Consider the following 17638-nt stretch of genomic DNA (forward strand, 5'->3'; position numbering starts at 1 on the left):
CTACAGTGAGCTTCTCCACCAAAGGCTTCCAGTCTTAATTCCAACAGCTCTAGTCTGATGGTCAATACAATCAGGTGTTCTGAAATCAGGTGCTACATGAGGTAAAGGAGCATTTTGAGAGTCTGGCAGATAACTTTCAGAAGGGGATAAAAAGTTACATATAGTTTTATATTTTGCCACCAATAACCTCTACTCAAGGTGCCTAAAGCTCAAAGATGGCAGAATTTGATCACCTATTTAATCTAGAGTCCGTATTCTGTCAGGTTCAACAGCAGTTCGGATATTGTATAGTGTATAAATCACAGAATACAAGAATGAATGCACAGTGGAAAACCAGTATGATTTAAATCACATTCATAACTGAACAGAGAAGAAAAAAGTTTTCAGGATTCTGTTCATTCCCTGTAGGGTAATGAAATACTCATTTCAGCTCAGCAAAAGACTACTAATGTCATTTCTTCAAGACTTATTAACAGAATATGTTAGTTTTGCTGAACAGCTTGGTTTGCCTCATACTGCAGATTTATGTGAACATATTTAAAATGCAAAAAAGGAAAAGAGAAAAGATAAAAGTTGACAAAAGTTGACACAGACAAGTCTGCAGATCGAAGGATATGTTATACAATTATTAACTCTAGTAAAAGTGTATCAACAGAGGGTCAGATTTAGAGGTATCCAGAATGCAATGAACACCTGGCATAGGACATTTACTACTATCAGAGAAACCTATCAAAAACCAAAACCAGCATAGGTGAATCAATCATGTCATTCGCAGTTTGTGGCAAACGGCTTGTAACAATTAAGTGCATCAGATTCAAGAATAGGAACTGATAAGGAACTACCATACTGCCAGTTGGCAAATACTCCCACATTCGTATTTTTCTTGGTGGAGACTTTAAGAAAGCACTTAGTGTTTGACTAAATAGGTGCTTTATAAACATCAACTGTGAAAGCAGTACTGGTAAATCTTGAGAGGTATTTGTGCAAAGGTAAGCTTAATTTTCTCTAGACTTGGATCATATAATATTGTGATTTAGTAGGGTAACGGTGAGATTTCCAGAAGCATTGAACTCAGTAGGCTAGAGAAGTTTCCAACATCCATTGAAAATATAGATCTAAAGACCAATTACAACAAATCAGTATGTGCTTATTTTACAGGTTTAGTACAGTATTTCACATTTTGCCTTCTAAAGGAATCAAATTAAAAATTCAGGTCTGAAACAAGTCCTTGAGTACAACTTTCAAAGACATACACCCTTCTCATATGCTTTAGAAATATTCCCGTATGATCTCCTAAACCAGCTTTATGAATAGAGTTCTGAAAATACAAGGCAATCCCCTATAAAATCATTATATTAACATCCTGGCAGCTAAGTCTGCCTTTTTCCTTCAGAATATTTTTTTTAAATAAAAAGCTTTACCTATTTAGAACAACTGCTGTGTATCTTCTTTCCACAAAAATAATTCCACATAAAATATTAGTAAAGGGAGATGGGAAATTAGTCTCTGGCTTCTCTTTCTCCTCAATTTCTTCATCCTCATCATCATCTTCAGAGTCACTCCAAGACACGTAATTATCCTGATTCCTATTGTTATACCATTCAACACTTTCAAACTGCTGCCGTTCATATGGTTTGTATTTGCGCAAGATTTCAAGCAGCTTTATTACTTTTGGGGTCACAAATTTCAGGTCAAGTGAGGCAGGCGAGAAGTGCTCTTCACAGAGTGCATGTATTTTCCTTAGGAAAGTGTCTGTAAACAATAAAAATTTCCTGTGCAGCTCCTCTTGTTCATGTTTGATATACTTCTGCAGTTCTCTCACCATCATCCCAGCTACCTTATCTGCACACCACGGTCCCAGAACAACCAACACAGCTCGACAGTCTGACAATATCTACAACAAATGAATTCAAGTATCAGTTCAAAGAGTACATTCATGAACTATTCATTTAAGACTAGGGACTTTTTTCCTCTTACAGCATAGTCTTTCTCAGGATTATGGCAATTTTTCTACTTAAAAAAAATGCAGAAGTCTGCTTTTCTTATTTAGATGACCTTGGGAAATTTGGTGCTTCTAATGGAGCAAGCTCCCCCCTCCCCCTTAAATTACTACCAATACACGTCAAAATGTACATTTCTGAATCTCCAAAAAACCCCCAACCTAATCAAAATTTTGCCATTTTGTAAAACTGCAATTTGAAATTTATACTAAAAAGAAGAATACTTTTTGAATCAGCTAGATAAGCACAGCAAAAAGTCTTATCTTTACTATATACCACAGAACTAATAGAATAAGCACTTCACTGGGCATTTTTACTTTATTTACTACTGACAGCTGGCCGGGTTTCAGAAGTATATAACCAGAAAGTTGCATGGTGGCCTTAAGGCAGCCTTAGGAAGTCTATCCTAGGAAAAACAAAACACAGTACATGTGGGTGGAATAATAAAAAGAGAAAACTATATCCTATTCATAGAAAACAGAATAGGCATTAGAGTACCATCATAATCTTAACTTATGAGTTGTTTCCTCTGGAAGAGTGAAGCTGTCAGATAAACTAGAAATTTGGAAATGGGGTACACTGATAACACTGTTAAAAGGACTTATTATTTGGATGCCCTGTATTGTACCAGAAGAACTACAATGGTACCATAAAAGGACATTGGTTTTCAGCTGCTGCTTTAATTTCTCTTCCTTCTTCCCTTCTGTGAGGAAATAAAGAACAGGCTCTCATCATCTTGATGCTGTCCTATCCTCTGTGAAGTTCAGTAGTTCTAAGACTTAAGGGCAATACTATCTAGACTAATTGTAACTGCAGTACAGAGACTTGATACTCTACACTGCCAAGACATAAAGCACCTCAGTCTGAAACTCTTAATATAGGTGTCTCCATCTTCTCAGAGAGCTACTGGTTTAGAACAAGCATAGAGGGTTACAAGCTTTAGATGTAGAACAGTTAATCCATTCTTCTAGACTCTGCAAGTCATGAAGATTGCCTCCAGACAGCATTCCTTATGCATTTTAGCCTATTACAGTTGAAGTTTAGCACAAAAGTAACAGGACTTCCAATTCCCATGTACTGTGATAGGCTGCTTTATGTACCCTAAGGCACCTTATGTGCCATCTTTCCCTCTGGCACAGATAATATTTTATAGACAGTGTCAGAGTCCTCAGTTTCTAAGAATAAAGAAAACTGGAATATTATGGGCTGAAGAAAGAAATAAGCTCCCCAAATTTCTCATGGACTATTACAGGAATAGTCACAGAAGTGACTCACTCACTACTTACTTCTTGTTCAAAAACTTGCATCCCTACACAGCTGCATCTTAGCAGGCAATTCCAAACCAGGAAGGCCAAGCAGGATCAAAAAAGGTACCTGGACCCACTGTGTGAAAGGTCCCTGCTAAACACTCCACACCTTCTGGGCCATCTTCTGCCAAAGGTCAGGACAACCACAGGGGCAAACACAGGAAGTCAGGGGCAAGCCTGCGATTCAAGCTCTGTTCCAGCAAGGTGTGGCACTAGTCCAATATTATTCTAAGATAAATTAGAGACACTGCACATCTCTGGCTGGATTTTTTTGCCTAAATTCTTTCTTTACCAGCTTTTAATACAACAGGCAACAGTCCAAATTCTTCCTGAAGCATTATTTCCTCTTCTGTACTGAATTATTCAAAGGTCATAGAAGATTGTGAAAATTTCAAATTCTTAACTTCAGAGATAAGGACCTACAACATTAGGGTGCAGAATTGTTTTAGTGCTTTAAGAAAATCTGAATCTCAAACTAATGGAATTCTAATCAATGCCTGACATTGAAGCCCCACTTATTTATGAAAACAACTGCATGTCAATGAACATAAAAATCAGAAGTCTTTTTGCTTCAGATAATCAAGGATGGCTAGCTAAGGACGTTTCAGTTAACTTTGCCATAACATAATAGCAAAGAAAAACAGTAGTAAGATTTCTATTCCCCAGATTTCTCACATTTCTTGATATCCTTACCTGCTTAGAAATTAAGGTAGAATCTCTTTCTTTTGAAAGTACAGATATGTTGCAGTCATTTAGGAAAGCAAGTGCTTCATCCAATTCCTTTAATAATCTTCCATACAACCCACTTTTGTCAGTATATGGTCCACAGTCTACAACAATCTCACATGGCTGAGAAGTATATCTTAATGAGGGCAAAGATCAAGTTAAACACAGCTTCTGAAAGACAGAGCTATTTCAGCTCTTGAGTTTATACAGCAAACACAACAGCAACATGATGTGTACTCAGAAACACAATTATTAAACATTATACAGTTAAACACTTCAGCAAAAACCTCCACCACCTGAAATACTTAATTCTAGATACTGTTCTAATGCACTCCTAAAAAGAAGGCTAATATTGCAATCCTCATTTCAAATACTGGAAAATTTAAGCAAATTCTAATTACTTCACCAACATCTTCACTTGTTTTTGACAGTGCACTCTCTTGCTATACAAAAGAAAACCGATCTACATAATGTAAATTTATGTCTCCATATGCATTTACGCAAGTAAAATTATTATTCTCGAATGGCAAGAAATTCTTAAAAGGAAATGGTTCAGACAAGTTCAAAAAAATGCATTTAAAACACTTACATATGGACAAAATACCTGTTCTGTAACATGAAAAAAAAACCTTTAACTTTATCTGAAACTCAACAATATCGTATAGGTGGTAGAAGAAAACATGCTACATAGCAATCACTTCACCCTAATTTTCCCTACACCAAGTCATTGCATTATCTCCACCTTTGGTTTAAACAACATTCCCAGGATTCTAGATTCTGTAACTCACTTGTTCTGTTATCTAAGTATTTACTACCTCCTCTCATCTCCCTCTATCTTTCATTAGTCTTTAAAACCCAGGCTATACATTTAAGGGGAGAAAAAAAGGACACTGCTCTTGCATTAAGAGTACATTGTACTGTGGATGTTACCACATTTTCCTAAATAGTGATATTATGGCATACACTGGACATGAAACAGTTACACTCCACACAAAAGAGTGCATTTTAAAAGTTCAGAAGTACTTCATGAAATGTCGGGTTTTTAGCTTGGTGGTATGTTGACAGGTATTTTTGGTTGTTTTTTTGTTTTTTTGTTTTTTGTAAGAGGATCTGTTTTGTTGTATCTTTTGTTTTGTTTTTTAACTACAGAAAATCCTTCCCTACCAAGGCCAATCAGCCTTTATACTCAAAAGTCTTTTAACATTCCATCTCCATCCTAAATGGAATATCAGCATCATAGACACACCAACTTTTCTAAAATTTAGAAGACTAAATATTGCTACTGGTTTATTCCTCTATCCAAAACGGAAAATGCAGGCATTAGTTTACCAACAATCATTATAAAACACACCTGTCCAAGACCACCAAATCAGTTGCAGTTTCGGCATTGCTCTTCAGAATTTTCTCCAGTTTCTGGATCTTCTCCTCTAACTCAGCAGGATCACATTTCCCATTTAAAATGGAAGCCGTTAATCCCAAAATTCGAGGACATGATGGATAATCCTCACAGATCTGTAAAAGACAATAAATTATTTATGAAAGGCATCCTGTTTATCTACCTGCAAACTTATGATGCTTGGGCTGGAAACTTTTATTTCAACAGCAGGTGTTGCAAAAGGAACCAAAGACTGAATTGCTATTTTCTATTCTACTGACTGGAAGTTAAACAGCCATCACATTTAAAGGTAAATATGTACAACATGAAAAGTGGAAACAGTTAACATTAAACAGAATGGTTTTGTACCAATTACATACCATAGTACTTCCACATCATATAAAAAGGCACATGCACTTGAAAAGAGATTTGGAAAGATATTTATTATGCAGGTATCTCTCATTATATACTTACTATGCAGGTATCTCTCACTTATAAGCCAAAAATTACATGGAGCCAATAATATTCTGGGAAGAGCCCAGAAACACCTTTAGAGATCAGCATTTTTAAAAATAATAAAAACTGATCAGTATATCCCATTCCCTAACTCAAATATTTTATTGATGATTTTAAAAATTCCCCTAAGTCAATAAATTTAGCTTCTCTGTTAAAGACAGATTTGTCTTTAATACCCACTGTAAAATACATTATTCTTCTACCACATTGTATCACTGAAGTCTTAACTCAATACAGTAATTCCACAGTCCCAGAAACATGCTAACATTAGTTCCACTAATATTTTTTTTGTAGCAAAATTTGCCTTAAATGGTTTCCATTTCTCCAGCTCTCCCTCTGACTTTTCTTCTTCAATCAAGTATATTAAACATTCATGTAATCAATGTACCTTCATAATTTCACGGTATGGATGATCCTGGATTGCAAGATGGCACTCATCAAACACCAGAAGATTAATATTTGACAGGGATAAATACTCATTTCTCAAAACAGTCAAAGCAACATGACATGTCATAACCAGAACCTAGATTGAAAGGAAAAAAATGTCAGTATAAAACAGGTACAAGCTATCAGAGGTCAAGGTGAAGGAGGCAAAGTTTTCTGCAAATCTTGTGGGACAGCCTTGCCACATATCAATCCCTATTCATCTACCTACACCCAGTAAGGACAAAAGAGACCAAAACATTATCTACTGGAGAAAGCCATCTCTCAGAATGGGGATGTATTTATAAGTATGTATCTCTCCAGGCACATGCCTAGTTAAAAAATGAATACAAAAGACAATCTCAACAGCAACCAGACCATGCAGAACAAGTATCATTAAACAATCCAAATAAATTAAGTTCATGTCCTTATATCATCACATCCCTGGCAAGAAAGCTAGTTCTTCATAAGCTCTTAACTATTTGCAACTGTAACATAAGCAGGACATTCTCAGAATTTTTGTTAGAGAAGAACTTATTTCTTGCACAATAACATAAAAAAAATTGAGTTTGTTGATAAAATTATTACACTCACTTTGAACTTCACTAAGTATAGTAACACTTCTGTCAGAGTTCCTCAGACATATTCCATAAAGCATTACTAATCACCAGAAAGTAAACCCCAAAACCCTAACATTTAATAAAATTTCAGTATCATTTAAAGTACAGTGCGCACACTCAAAATTTCTTTTCCAATCAACATAATGAACAAGGAGATCTCAGGGAGATTGAAAACAAAGGACTTGGAGGATGGCTTTTTAAAAACAACCTGAAAACACTTACATATATTTGCCTCAAAATTAACATACAAATACTACCAATATGATGGATTTCTACTTATAAAAGACCAATGTATAACTGGAAGGAATCACTTTTGATCCAACCTAACTCTCTGTATGCTTTGCTTATAGTTTTTACATAATACATTACCTGATGCTTAGAGAATTCCTGACTCCATTTCTCTTTTGTCCATGATTCAGTTATCTCCAAACTCGAATACTCTCCCACTTTAAGGTCTGAATGTGTCCTGACAGCTGACACTTGTTGAGCAACTTGATTCGCTTAAGGAAAAAATCTCTATTAGATAAAGATCTTCTCATACTTTAATTTGTAAGTTGTGTGTCATATAACCTAGCACCACATTTCATAATGTGCTCTTTAGCTTAGACTAAACCATGTGTACATGGCAACTGCTTCTATGCAGAAACACATCAAGGAAATAGATTGCTAACTACATTGGACTTCAGATTCAATGTCTTAACTTTAAACTAGAAAACAGAACATGTTATAGATATAGACAGATTACATTAAACAGACTATAACACAAAAGATGAAAGGTATCACATCATTGCTGTGGCAGGCTTTATGCAAAGTTTCTCCCAACTTTGCTTTCACAGAACTTCTGTTACAGAATATTCCATGGAAGTATTAGTAGTGTGTTTAGTAATGTTTCCTCTTACCAGAGTTGACCAAGAACACAGTCCTCTTTCCATTTTTGTTGAAATCTCCCCTGATCTGATAGGACAGCTCTTTAGTGAGTAGTACTGCAATAAAAGTCTTCCCTGAGCCAGTGTTTAAGCAGACTATTGTATTATGATCCAAAGCTGCTTCAAGCAGTTCAACCTAGGTTTAAAAAATAAGAATATCCTTACTTGCAGCAATGCAGTGAAAAAGCTGACACAAAAAAAGAAAAGGAGATAAATAAACTATAGACAACTACAAGTCAATAGTATCGCTTGAAGTCTTTTAAATGCCATATAATTAACACATATATTGCATAACAATGTATTCTCACAATACAATCTCTCAAAAATATTAATACACTATAGATAGCCAGCTTTTAAATGGAAAATCCTTTAGTATCACAATTTACTCTCAGGTAGCTTTCTCAATTGATCTTTTTAATAGATTATTCTGTTGCTATATAGATGGTATGAAGAAAAACTACAGCTTTTAAATCCAATTGCATGCATCAATTCAGCCCAATAAGCAAGTAGACTAGCTGACAGTGATCAAAGTTTCTCAGTAATGCTAACAAAACACTTCTGGGCACCTCTGCAGTGCAAAAAGAACTGGTATCCTAGAACTCAGTTTTCCTTAAAGTGAAAAATCAGACTACCCTGATGGGGTTTCTGACTTTAGAGGGCTGCTTTGACCAGGACGTGAACCAAAAACCAAAATTAACATACCATGTGGAAGACAAAGTGAGAGGGTGAAGACATGATGTATGTATACAATTGAGAGGCACAGTTTATTTGTCTCTAGCAGCATTCTGCAGTGTGGCAGGAGAACACTCGGCTTAAAGGCTGTTCTGCTCATTAGAGCAAACTTAGAAAAGGGAAGGGGGGATCTAACAAGCGTCAAATAAAGCCAAACTAAAGAACTAGCTTTAGTTTGGAGCTGAGAGAGACATGTCCTGACAGTGTGCATCACTGTGACATTCTTCACCTGCTCTTGTTCTTTTTCCATTGACTAATGGATTTTATTGTACTTTTTTTGATGTTACTGCATTAGTACTATCACTAGTACCTGATATTTTCTTGGCGTGTAAATGTTATCATGAATTGCTTCTTGTTGCCATGGTAGTCCAAAAAATGGACCCATTGGGGAGGAAGCAGGGGTCATGAGCTGCAGTCCCGCCATGATGAGGGATTGCAAAGCAGGGCTTTTCATTCATTCATCCAGTGTTTCTTTCATTGCATTTTTGTTCCAACACAGCCTACTATGAGAAGAAAATGAAACTGTATTAGATATACTTACAATCTCAAGCAGAAAGAGAAAATTTTCATCAAGAAAAGGACATTACTTGATTTTACTTACAGAAGTGTTTCTTCTTATACTATTTTCAGCAGAAAATGGTAATTTTGAATTTACAGGCACTTCTCCACTTGAAGATGTGTGCTTTTTAAAGTACCCCAGAAATTGCAAAGGAGTTGTACTCTAACAGGACAATGCTCATTCCAAGCATTTGGATTTACACACATACATTTTCATATGAAGTTCCATTTACAGTCTAAGAGAATTTAATTTTAAATTTAAGCTTTAAAAAGTAAAGCTGTCTTAAGCTTTATTTCAGGAAAGAAAAACACTGAATTTTACAGCAAAGGCACAAGGATCAGTTTTTCCATTTTTCTTTCCATCCAAAAAGGTCTTTAACAAATTAAAGCTTTAAATACACGTAAACAGGAATTTTATTCTAATTGGTAGGAAAGGAGCAGAAACTACACAAGAGTGTCAGTATTTTCAAATTATCAGATTCTGATACAATTATCTTTTTAATAACTGGCAGAAGCATTATAGATAATTGCTGATGACTCTGGCAAGGACTAATAGAGAATGGAATCTTTACCAGGTTAACCACGAACTTCCATAAAGACACTATCATTCATAAACAAACAAAGCATTCAGAACTTCATGACAATTGAGCACTGCAAAACACTCTCCTACTGAGGCTATGAAGTCCTCACCATGGTGGGGGGGGGGGGGGTGGTGTTAAAACATTTGCTATTTGTCAGGAATGATCAAGGTTACAACAAACAAAACTAAACAAAAAAACATCACCAACTAAAACAAACCCCACAACATAAAAACCTTTAGTCTGGGAAAGTGATTATGGCCTGATGATATAGAAAAATATTGCTCAAGTATATAGAAACATACTATGTGAAATCTAAGAAATTCTGAATACTCCCTCCTTAAACTGGACACATACCCTATTAAAAAACCACTATCTTCAAAAGTTAGTTTTCCTCAAAATTCCTACAAGCTCTATATTAATTTTAGTATCAATATGGGTTGAGAAATGTGTAAAATTGATGATGCATTCATATTTAATAATTCATTAAAAAGGCATAAGGAAAAGCTAATTATCATTTTATTGCATTGAAATGTTAACAATTGCTAACAATGTTAACAATTGAAACAATAGGAAAGTTGTTGAAGTTTTGCAGATGTGCAGTAAAGAATAAAAATAAATAAGAAAAGTATAATACGCTACGAGAGAACCAGTAATGGTTATCAGAAATAACTGAAGAGAGAGTAAAAAATGGAAGCAGTACATTTAAATCAAAAAAGGGGCACTGACTAGTTTTCCAGAGGTCTCTTCCAACCTAGTAATTATGTAACTCTGTAATTAAGAGAAGCGTTCATTTAGATTTGTTCCAACATTTTTGTTCTGTTATATGTTATTATTTTAAAATTAAATCGTATAATCTGGACCATGTCTAAACAATGATATCAAATTAGTATTAAAGAATTATAGGAAGCTCTGAAAAAAGAGATTAAACCAATTATCTCACTCTCCATCTCAGGTATATACTGTAAAATAGAGACAAGGCAATGCATTGAACTACATGATCACTCCTCCTGCAGAGTCAGAAGTAATTTCACTTTACAGTAAGCGGTCAGATAAAGCTTTGTCTCAATACCTTTAAGTGGCAGGGGAAGCCCTGAAGGACAGTGTGGCTAAGCTGAAGTAACATTATACACACAGCTCCACTGTAAAAACGTATTTATCTTTTGTAGACAAACATTCAGTAGTAAATGCTACTTAGTGAACAAGGATAAATGTAACTTCTTGAATTTGGAATCAGCAATAAACCTACTTCCCCCAACAAAAGTGTCCCTCTTTAATACACAAAATGTGTACACCACTGGGATATTGTCTGATATTTTTATTTGGGTGTTACCAAAACTGTGATAGTGAGAAGATTCTAGAAAGAAAAGATGTCTTAAAATTCTAAAAAAAACTCAAAAGGAACAAACGCGCATTACCACAGGATGTAGTAAAAAACATGCCTGACATTTTATGTTTTTACAGTCGCTTTAGGACGCTCTACAAATTCACGGCCACCTTCCCATTTACATTACTCCTGTAATGTAAGTTACCATTTGAGCCCAAGTATTTCAGATTACCTAGACAGATAAAATGGATCAATATTGCTTTATTTAGCTGTAAACAAAGAACAACAGTCTACACAAATCAAAAAATAAGTATTATGTCATTATTCATTTCAGTTGTAATAAAAAAAAAAAGACTCCTGTAGATTCTTAAATTGCTTCTACGCATTTCAAAGAACGCATACAAGCACGTGCAGATTCTAACAATGCAACTACAGTAATATAGTTTTATAGCATGTTCTAATCTGGCAAAATTAAAGATGTTTTGGTTCATTCCCTCCTGGGAGCTAGTAGCTGTTCCTCCACTGGGACTCAAAAGCTTTGGGTCATAGGATACAGCTGGCAGGAAAGATACAGTCATCACAGAATGGTTTAGGTGTTATACAGCTGCATGTAGCAATCTGATCATCCTTGATATTTTGATCTACTGAGTGTTCACACATCAAATGTACTTGATGTTTATCAGTATGTGACTGATAGATTAAATCAGTCACATGGCAAGGACAGTAGCATGGCACACAATCTTCAACAGACACCAGCAGAAAACATCAGAAAACTCTGGGCACTACTAACCTTAGTGAAGCTTTTGTATGAACTGACAGCTTAGGTGCAGGAGAACAGGAAGAAGGGAGAAAAAGCAGGGAAAGGTGTCACCCCCAACACCTCCTCCTCCAAGCTTATAGATGAAACTCTCCTTTAATATATCTAGGTTCTCTTTTTGTATTCCAGTGTCTGGAAGCATGAGTTAGTAACACAAACAAAAAAATCCTTAGAACCATAGAATAGTTTGGGTTGAAATTAATCTTAAAGTTCGTACAGTTCAAACACCCTGTAGTGTTTGAAGAACACAAAGGTCTTTTGTATGACTGTAGTATTTTATTGAAACAGTCTCAATCATGCTTCTCTACTTACACAGAGCAACTAGTGAAAAACAACCATATTTGCTTTGTTTAAAATGAGACCTCACTGTGATGATAATTGCTAGAACAGACCAGAGGAAAAAATCCAAACATTTTCTATAGTAAAAGCTGAAGATGATTCCTCAATCATTCTTGTACATAAGTCCAGCCACTTCAGTTATTTATAAATCACTGCAGAAGAGCAGCTCCTCCTCTTTGTTTACTGTTTCATCTGTCATGTGTTTCTTTTTCAAATGATAAATACAACTTCGGGAACATGTAAAACAGCTATATAACATCACCAGAAGGGAATTATGGAGAGAAAACCAATCTTATTTTAAAAGGCAGCTAATAAAAAAACAGTTACATGATCTAGTATTACAAATAATTCACTTCTTTTGCTATGTACCTAATAACAGTGATACCAGTTTAGTTACCCTGCTGTAAGAAGCAAGAGCATTTATGCTTACATATTGCTCCAGCTTTATCTGGAAAGGCTGTGAAACAACATATACTCTGAACTACAGCTTTGGTTTCTGTATACCAAAAACACCATTGTGTGCCACTGCAGTCACACCTGGGTTGAGCTTGCATGAGACACAACATATTTGAAAGAACATGTAGAGCAAGGGAATTTAAGCTAAATCAGGTAAAAAGAAAAAGTTATCTTCTCAAATCAATGTTTCTTTCTGCCATACTATAGCTTCCTAGTCCTGGCCCTCATTTTTATAATTTGTACTGGAAGTATATAACATCTGACAAGATCAATGTCAACATTATTATGGGAGTAGGCCAGAATAATGCAGAAATTGTATCATTCTAGAGTCTCTATTTCAATAGCAAGGAAAAATATTAAGTTCTTCAATAAAAGAAAAGCAGAACAGGATTATCTAGAAATAAAAAGAGAAAGAATACATCTACTTGAAGAGATTTTAAATTGAAAACATCTGAGATGTAAGCACATATGTTCAGAATCTGTGGACAGAAAACTGAACATAAGCTAACTGAAACTAGCTAACAGTGAAGCATAACAAAAAGCCAAACTATCCTGCTCAGCCAGTGTTGGGTAATAAAGATACTTGCTTAAGATGTTCCATCTTTGTCCTCTGCATTATTTTCAAATCTGATAGAACAGGAAACTAAGAAATTGCTGAAGCTGAATTTGGAGTGAGAAACACCTGAGGCAAATCATACTTCCTGTGACTCTAGTCTAGTTATGGAAGCTGGATAAGGCTCAAGCTTATTTGTTCTACTTAAATAATAGTGAAAGTTCCAGTTTCATGGCCACCAGTCTTGAGAGTTTTAAGAGCAGAATTCACAACCTAGAGTCCTTATTTTAATGCACATTTATGTGACTAGATAGTGAACGGTAGGGCTAAAATTAACCCCTTATTCCATCATTTAAAGAACTGCTTTTCAGAAAAATATACAATGTTGGAAATGAAGTCAACAACATGCAATAGCAATTTTTTCCAGTCTTCAATAAATCTGGAAATATGGTGTAGGTTTTTCAGTCACATGACTATACCCAATTTGAAGCATCCCCTGGCACACAAAAACCTCAAGGCTTACTGCATTAAGGAATACAAGCCAAACCAACCAGAGGCTTCACCTGGAATGAGACATCCTGGATCCACTCCTGCTTGGAGGACAGTTTAAAACATTTATGGAATGACACTGAGGTACACAAAGACTGTAGTGTCCTGGGGATGCAACTTTCAAGTTTTTACCACCATTTGTGAGCATAGTTTGTGCTGTATTCACAAGTTAATGCAAAACTATAATCATCTCCAATTAGCAACAAAATTTTCTTACTGCCATGTGCAGTGTATTGATTTGCTTTCTATACTGATTTGTAAATTTGTACCTAATGTAATCCTTGTCATACAAACATTATTTCTGATGCTTTAGAATTTCATCTTTGTTCGGGAATGTCTAACTTATCATCTAAAAACACTCTCAGCATCAGCCAAAACAAGTTAGCCTCAGAAGGTAAAAACAATCCACTTACTCTAAAGGAAATAAACTACAATTTATAAAAAAATATGAATAGAACCTTGCTGCTTAAATATTCTCTTACATGAACACTTGAAGAGTTGGAATGCAGTTTCTTTATAGCACTTACTATGTTCAAGTGCTACATGAAATATTAACTTGCTGAATGATCTAACACAGAGAATTCTTGCTTGGGTAAAGGAGGACCAAATAAAAAGAAAAATGTAAAATACTACAAATATGAAATACAGAGTAGAAAATGAATGTAAATGTTAACACACAAAATGTAAAATGTCACTGAGAATGTTCCACACCAACTTACACTGTAAGCATTCAGAGGCAAGAATTGGTTTTGCATCAATTCAGGTGAACTTGCAATATTGGTTTCTAAGCTTTCTTTTAAAAGAAGTATATTTTTTAAAAGGATTTGACTTTTTCAGTGACAGCCCAGAAGAGCACACTATATCTTCCAGAAAAAGAAGAGTATTTTTTTTAATATTGCTCCTGCAACTTTTGTTCTCTTAAGAGAACTTTAAAATCCCAAATCAAATGCCCTCAGTTTTAAATGACAAAAACAGAAGTCTGAAAGTCAAACGTCAAACTGTCAATATTACTCAGTAAGAGGAATCAGAAATCTTTTATATTGTGCTCTCTTTAACACACAACATATCTTGAGACATTTTTTCTCTCTCATCCTTCAAAGATTTTTATCCCATGCATTGCCTAACAGCAATTTTTACATTTAGTCTTACAATGTTCTTTAATTTAAAAAAAAATGTATTTCAGATGTGCTCCTTTCCAAGAATGGAATGAGTAGATGCTTACAAAGCTCAACAGTAAATATTCCTTTAAGCACCATCTTCCCCAGTTTCCCTAACACAATCAGAAATATACCCTGTGAATATTCATTTTGACTACAAAAATTCTATTTTTTCTAGTCTTCTGATACATAACCAGTCAAACACTGGTCTTTAATAGCCTACCAAGGCATACCAGCACAATGATAGCTGCTTTCTGTTGTCCAGGAAAAGTTTCGTTACAAAGCTTATTAAAACGAAAGTTAAATTCAGGCTCTACATCTGGATGAGCTGATTCTGAAGCACTTCTACAAGCAGTAGAACAGTTAACAGGTGAAATTCCTGGCAGACACCTCCTAAATGTCTGCTTGTAGGAGAGAAATGGAGTACAACATGACACTTAACAGACTCAGAAAACCACTTAAGTCCTTCATGAAGTGTTCAGTATGACCAAACCTGGACTTAGGGCAAAAGTCTAATAAACACTTTGTGTTGCAATCAGTCCACCTCAACCAACAGAGCCAGAGAGTCACCATTCATATAGCAGTTGAGCTATACAGTCAAATGCAAAAGGACTAGGCCAATATTTATCAGCATAACACACACAGGCTGCAGGGCATTTACAAGTAAAGCAATACAATGTAAAAACAAAAATCAGTTTTATAGCACATTTCTAGTGACACCAGTGCATGAGGCATTCAGAATAAACATTCAGTAAGGGGTTATTTCTCCTTTAGAATACAGACATGCAGCCAGAGTCTGGAACAAACTTTCATTTTTTAAAATGATGTGTACAAGGCCAGTGCAACAATCCTAACTATGCAGTTGCTTAATCAGCACTGCAGAACTGGTGCTATGCAAACTCCTTTCACCTCCCTAACACAGACTACAAAAGATAAAGCATGAAGTATATGGATCTAAGATGCAAGGCAATGAGAGCATAGCGGAACTAAATACATTTGTCTTCCCTGTTAGCAAAGCGCACTTTTCTGCTATGTAGTTTTAATCAGATAGCCTCTTTCCCTATTTTTGCTGAACTCATATTTGAAACTGAAGCATACTAATGAAACTAAGACCTTAATTTACCTGTCATTTCTTTTCCTAACCATTTGCTTTGTATCTCCTATCTGGAACAACATATGAATTCAAGTCTAATTGTATCCCCCTGTGCCAACCCCCCTTTTTTTTTTTTTAAGCTGATCATATTTCACCAACACAACCACATTTGAATATAAGATCCACAAGAAAAGCACACACACATCCTTATAAAAAACTGAACAGATTTCTATTCATAGTAAGCTTCATAAGAAGTATCAGGGCAAGAGTTTCATGATAAACATCTAAACTTCTATGAATAAAATGAAGTAGCTACTTTCATTTTTCTTTGCAAAGAAATTCAGTTAACTTCTATAAACTCACATATGGAATTTACTTTATGGCTCTGAAGCATCTTTAAATACAAAAGAGAAGAACACAGTGCAGTGATACATCAAAACCTGCTTCTCTCATGCTACAAAGCAGTCTTACCGTTTTAATTTCCGCAGTCTCTGTGTTTATGCTTCCTGAACTGCATTTTGACATCATGATATCAGCTTGTAGATTAATCACATAATTTGTAAGCCTTGACTCTTAAAAAGAACAAGAACAAAAACTTATGAACTATAAAAATTATTTGAAAAGGGAACTACAATAGCAAGATTAATTGTGGTAATTCATCTGCTTAAAAACATTTATATGTGTTGAGCCTACAACACAACTTGCTGACAGAAACAAACTATTTAGGTTCAGTCTGAACATGAATTATTTTAGTTTACTATCAGAACTTAGTTTAAATGTGCACATACTTCCCCAGTCCTATTTCCAGGTTATTTTCATTAATTATATTCATTAATCATGTGGGAAATACGTAAATAGAGTGCTTGATATAATTTTGCTATGGTTTGTGTAATTGTACTGCTTTTTCCATTCACATATATTTTCACTTTGAGTTGAGACATTGAAAAAATCAGAGTTCAAGCTTCTTTAAACTATTTCAATTAAAAACTGCAAGAAATACAGTCAACTCATGAAAAAGCAACAACTATTTCTCTCAATGTACACCAGTCTTTTTAGTAAAAGTACTGTGCGCTTAAGATGATTATTTAACATAAATAGTAAAATAAAAGTGAAATCCAGAAGGATACTAATTAATGTTAGTGAATTTCTAGATATATTAGCCAAATACAGATATTATATATTTATACTGAACATATTAAATATACACACACGTAAAACTACAACTTAAAGCAAAAATAACATATTTCAGCAGATCTAGAGTGATCTTAAAGCTATAAAATAAAAAATTTGCACAATACATACACCTAAAAGTGTGAGTTTTGCCAGACCTAAAAAGAGATTGTGAAGTCCAATTTTTAAAAATCAATACTGAAAACTTAAACACAAAATGGCTCTTGAAGAAAATTTCTCCTCCAATCAATTCCATAAAGTTAACAAAGAGGACACTCCCAAGATTAGTTCAGTATGTTCATTTTTACCTCAAACGCTGATGCTGAGCTTTTCCAGAGTCTCCAATCCTGTAATTTTGTTTCACCCTAGGTAACCTAAAAGGCAACATAAAGAGAGCATTTTACCATGAACTGCCA

General features: G+C 34.9%; 1 protein-coding gene across 8 annotated transcripts in view; it reads right to left on the bottom strand.

Moving 5' to 3' along the window:
• DICER1 (dicer 1, ribonuclease III) overlaps window positions 1-17638 on the bottom strand; it is a 65097-nt gene that overhangs the window by 29660 nt on the left and 17799 nt on the right. For 5 of the 8 annotated variants that reach the window (XM_072929364.1, XM_072929365.1, XM_030273114.4 and 2 more), the window contains exons 2-10: window positions 17531-17596; window positions 16524-16624; window positions 8936-9128; window positions 7867-8029; window positions 7337-7467; window positions 6313-6447; window positions 5385-5545; window positions 4001-4169; window positions 1422-1894 (exon numbers count right to left, since the gene is read on the bottom strand). In XM_072929364.1, coding sequence (XP_072785465.1) covers window positions 1422-1894; window positions 4001-4169; window positions 5385-5545; window positions 6313-6447; window positions 7337-7467; window positions 7867-8029; window positions 8936-9079 — 1376 coding nt within the window. In that variant the 5' untranslated portion in view covers window positions 9080-9128; window positions 16524-16624; window positions 17531-17596. 8 annotated transcript variants of the gene reach the window in all.

This window comes from Taeniopygia guttata, chromosome 5, assembly GCF_048771995.1.
Source record: "Taeniopygia guttata chromosome 5, bTaeGut7.mat, whole genome shotgun sequence".
In the NCBI taxonomy this organism is placed as follows: Eukaryota; Metazoa; Chordata; class Aves; order Passeriformes; family Estrildidae; genus Taeniopygia; species Taeniopygia guttata.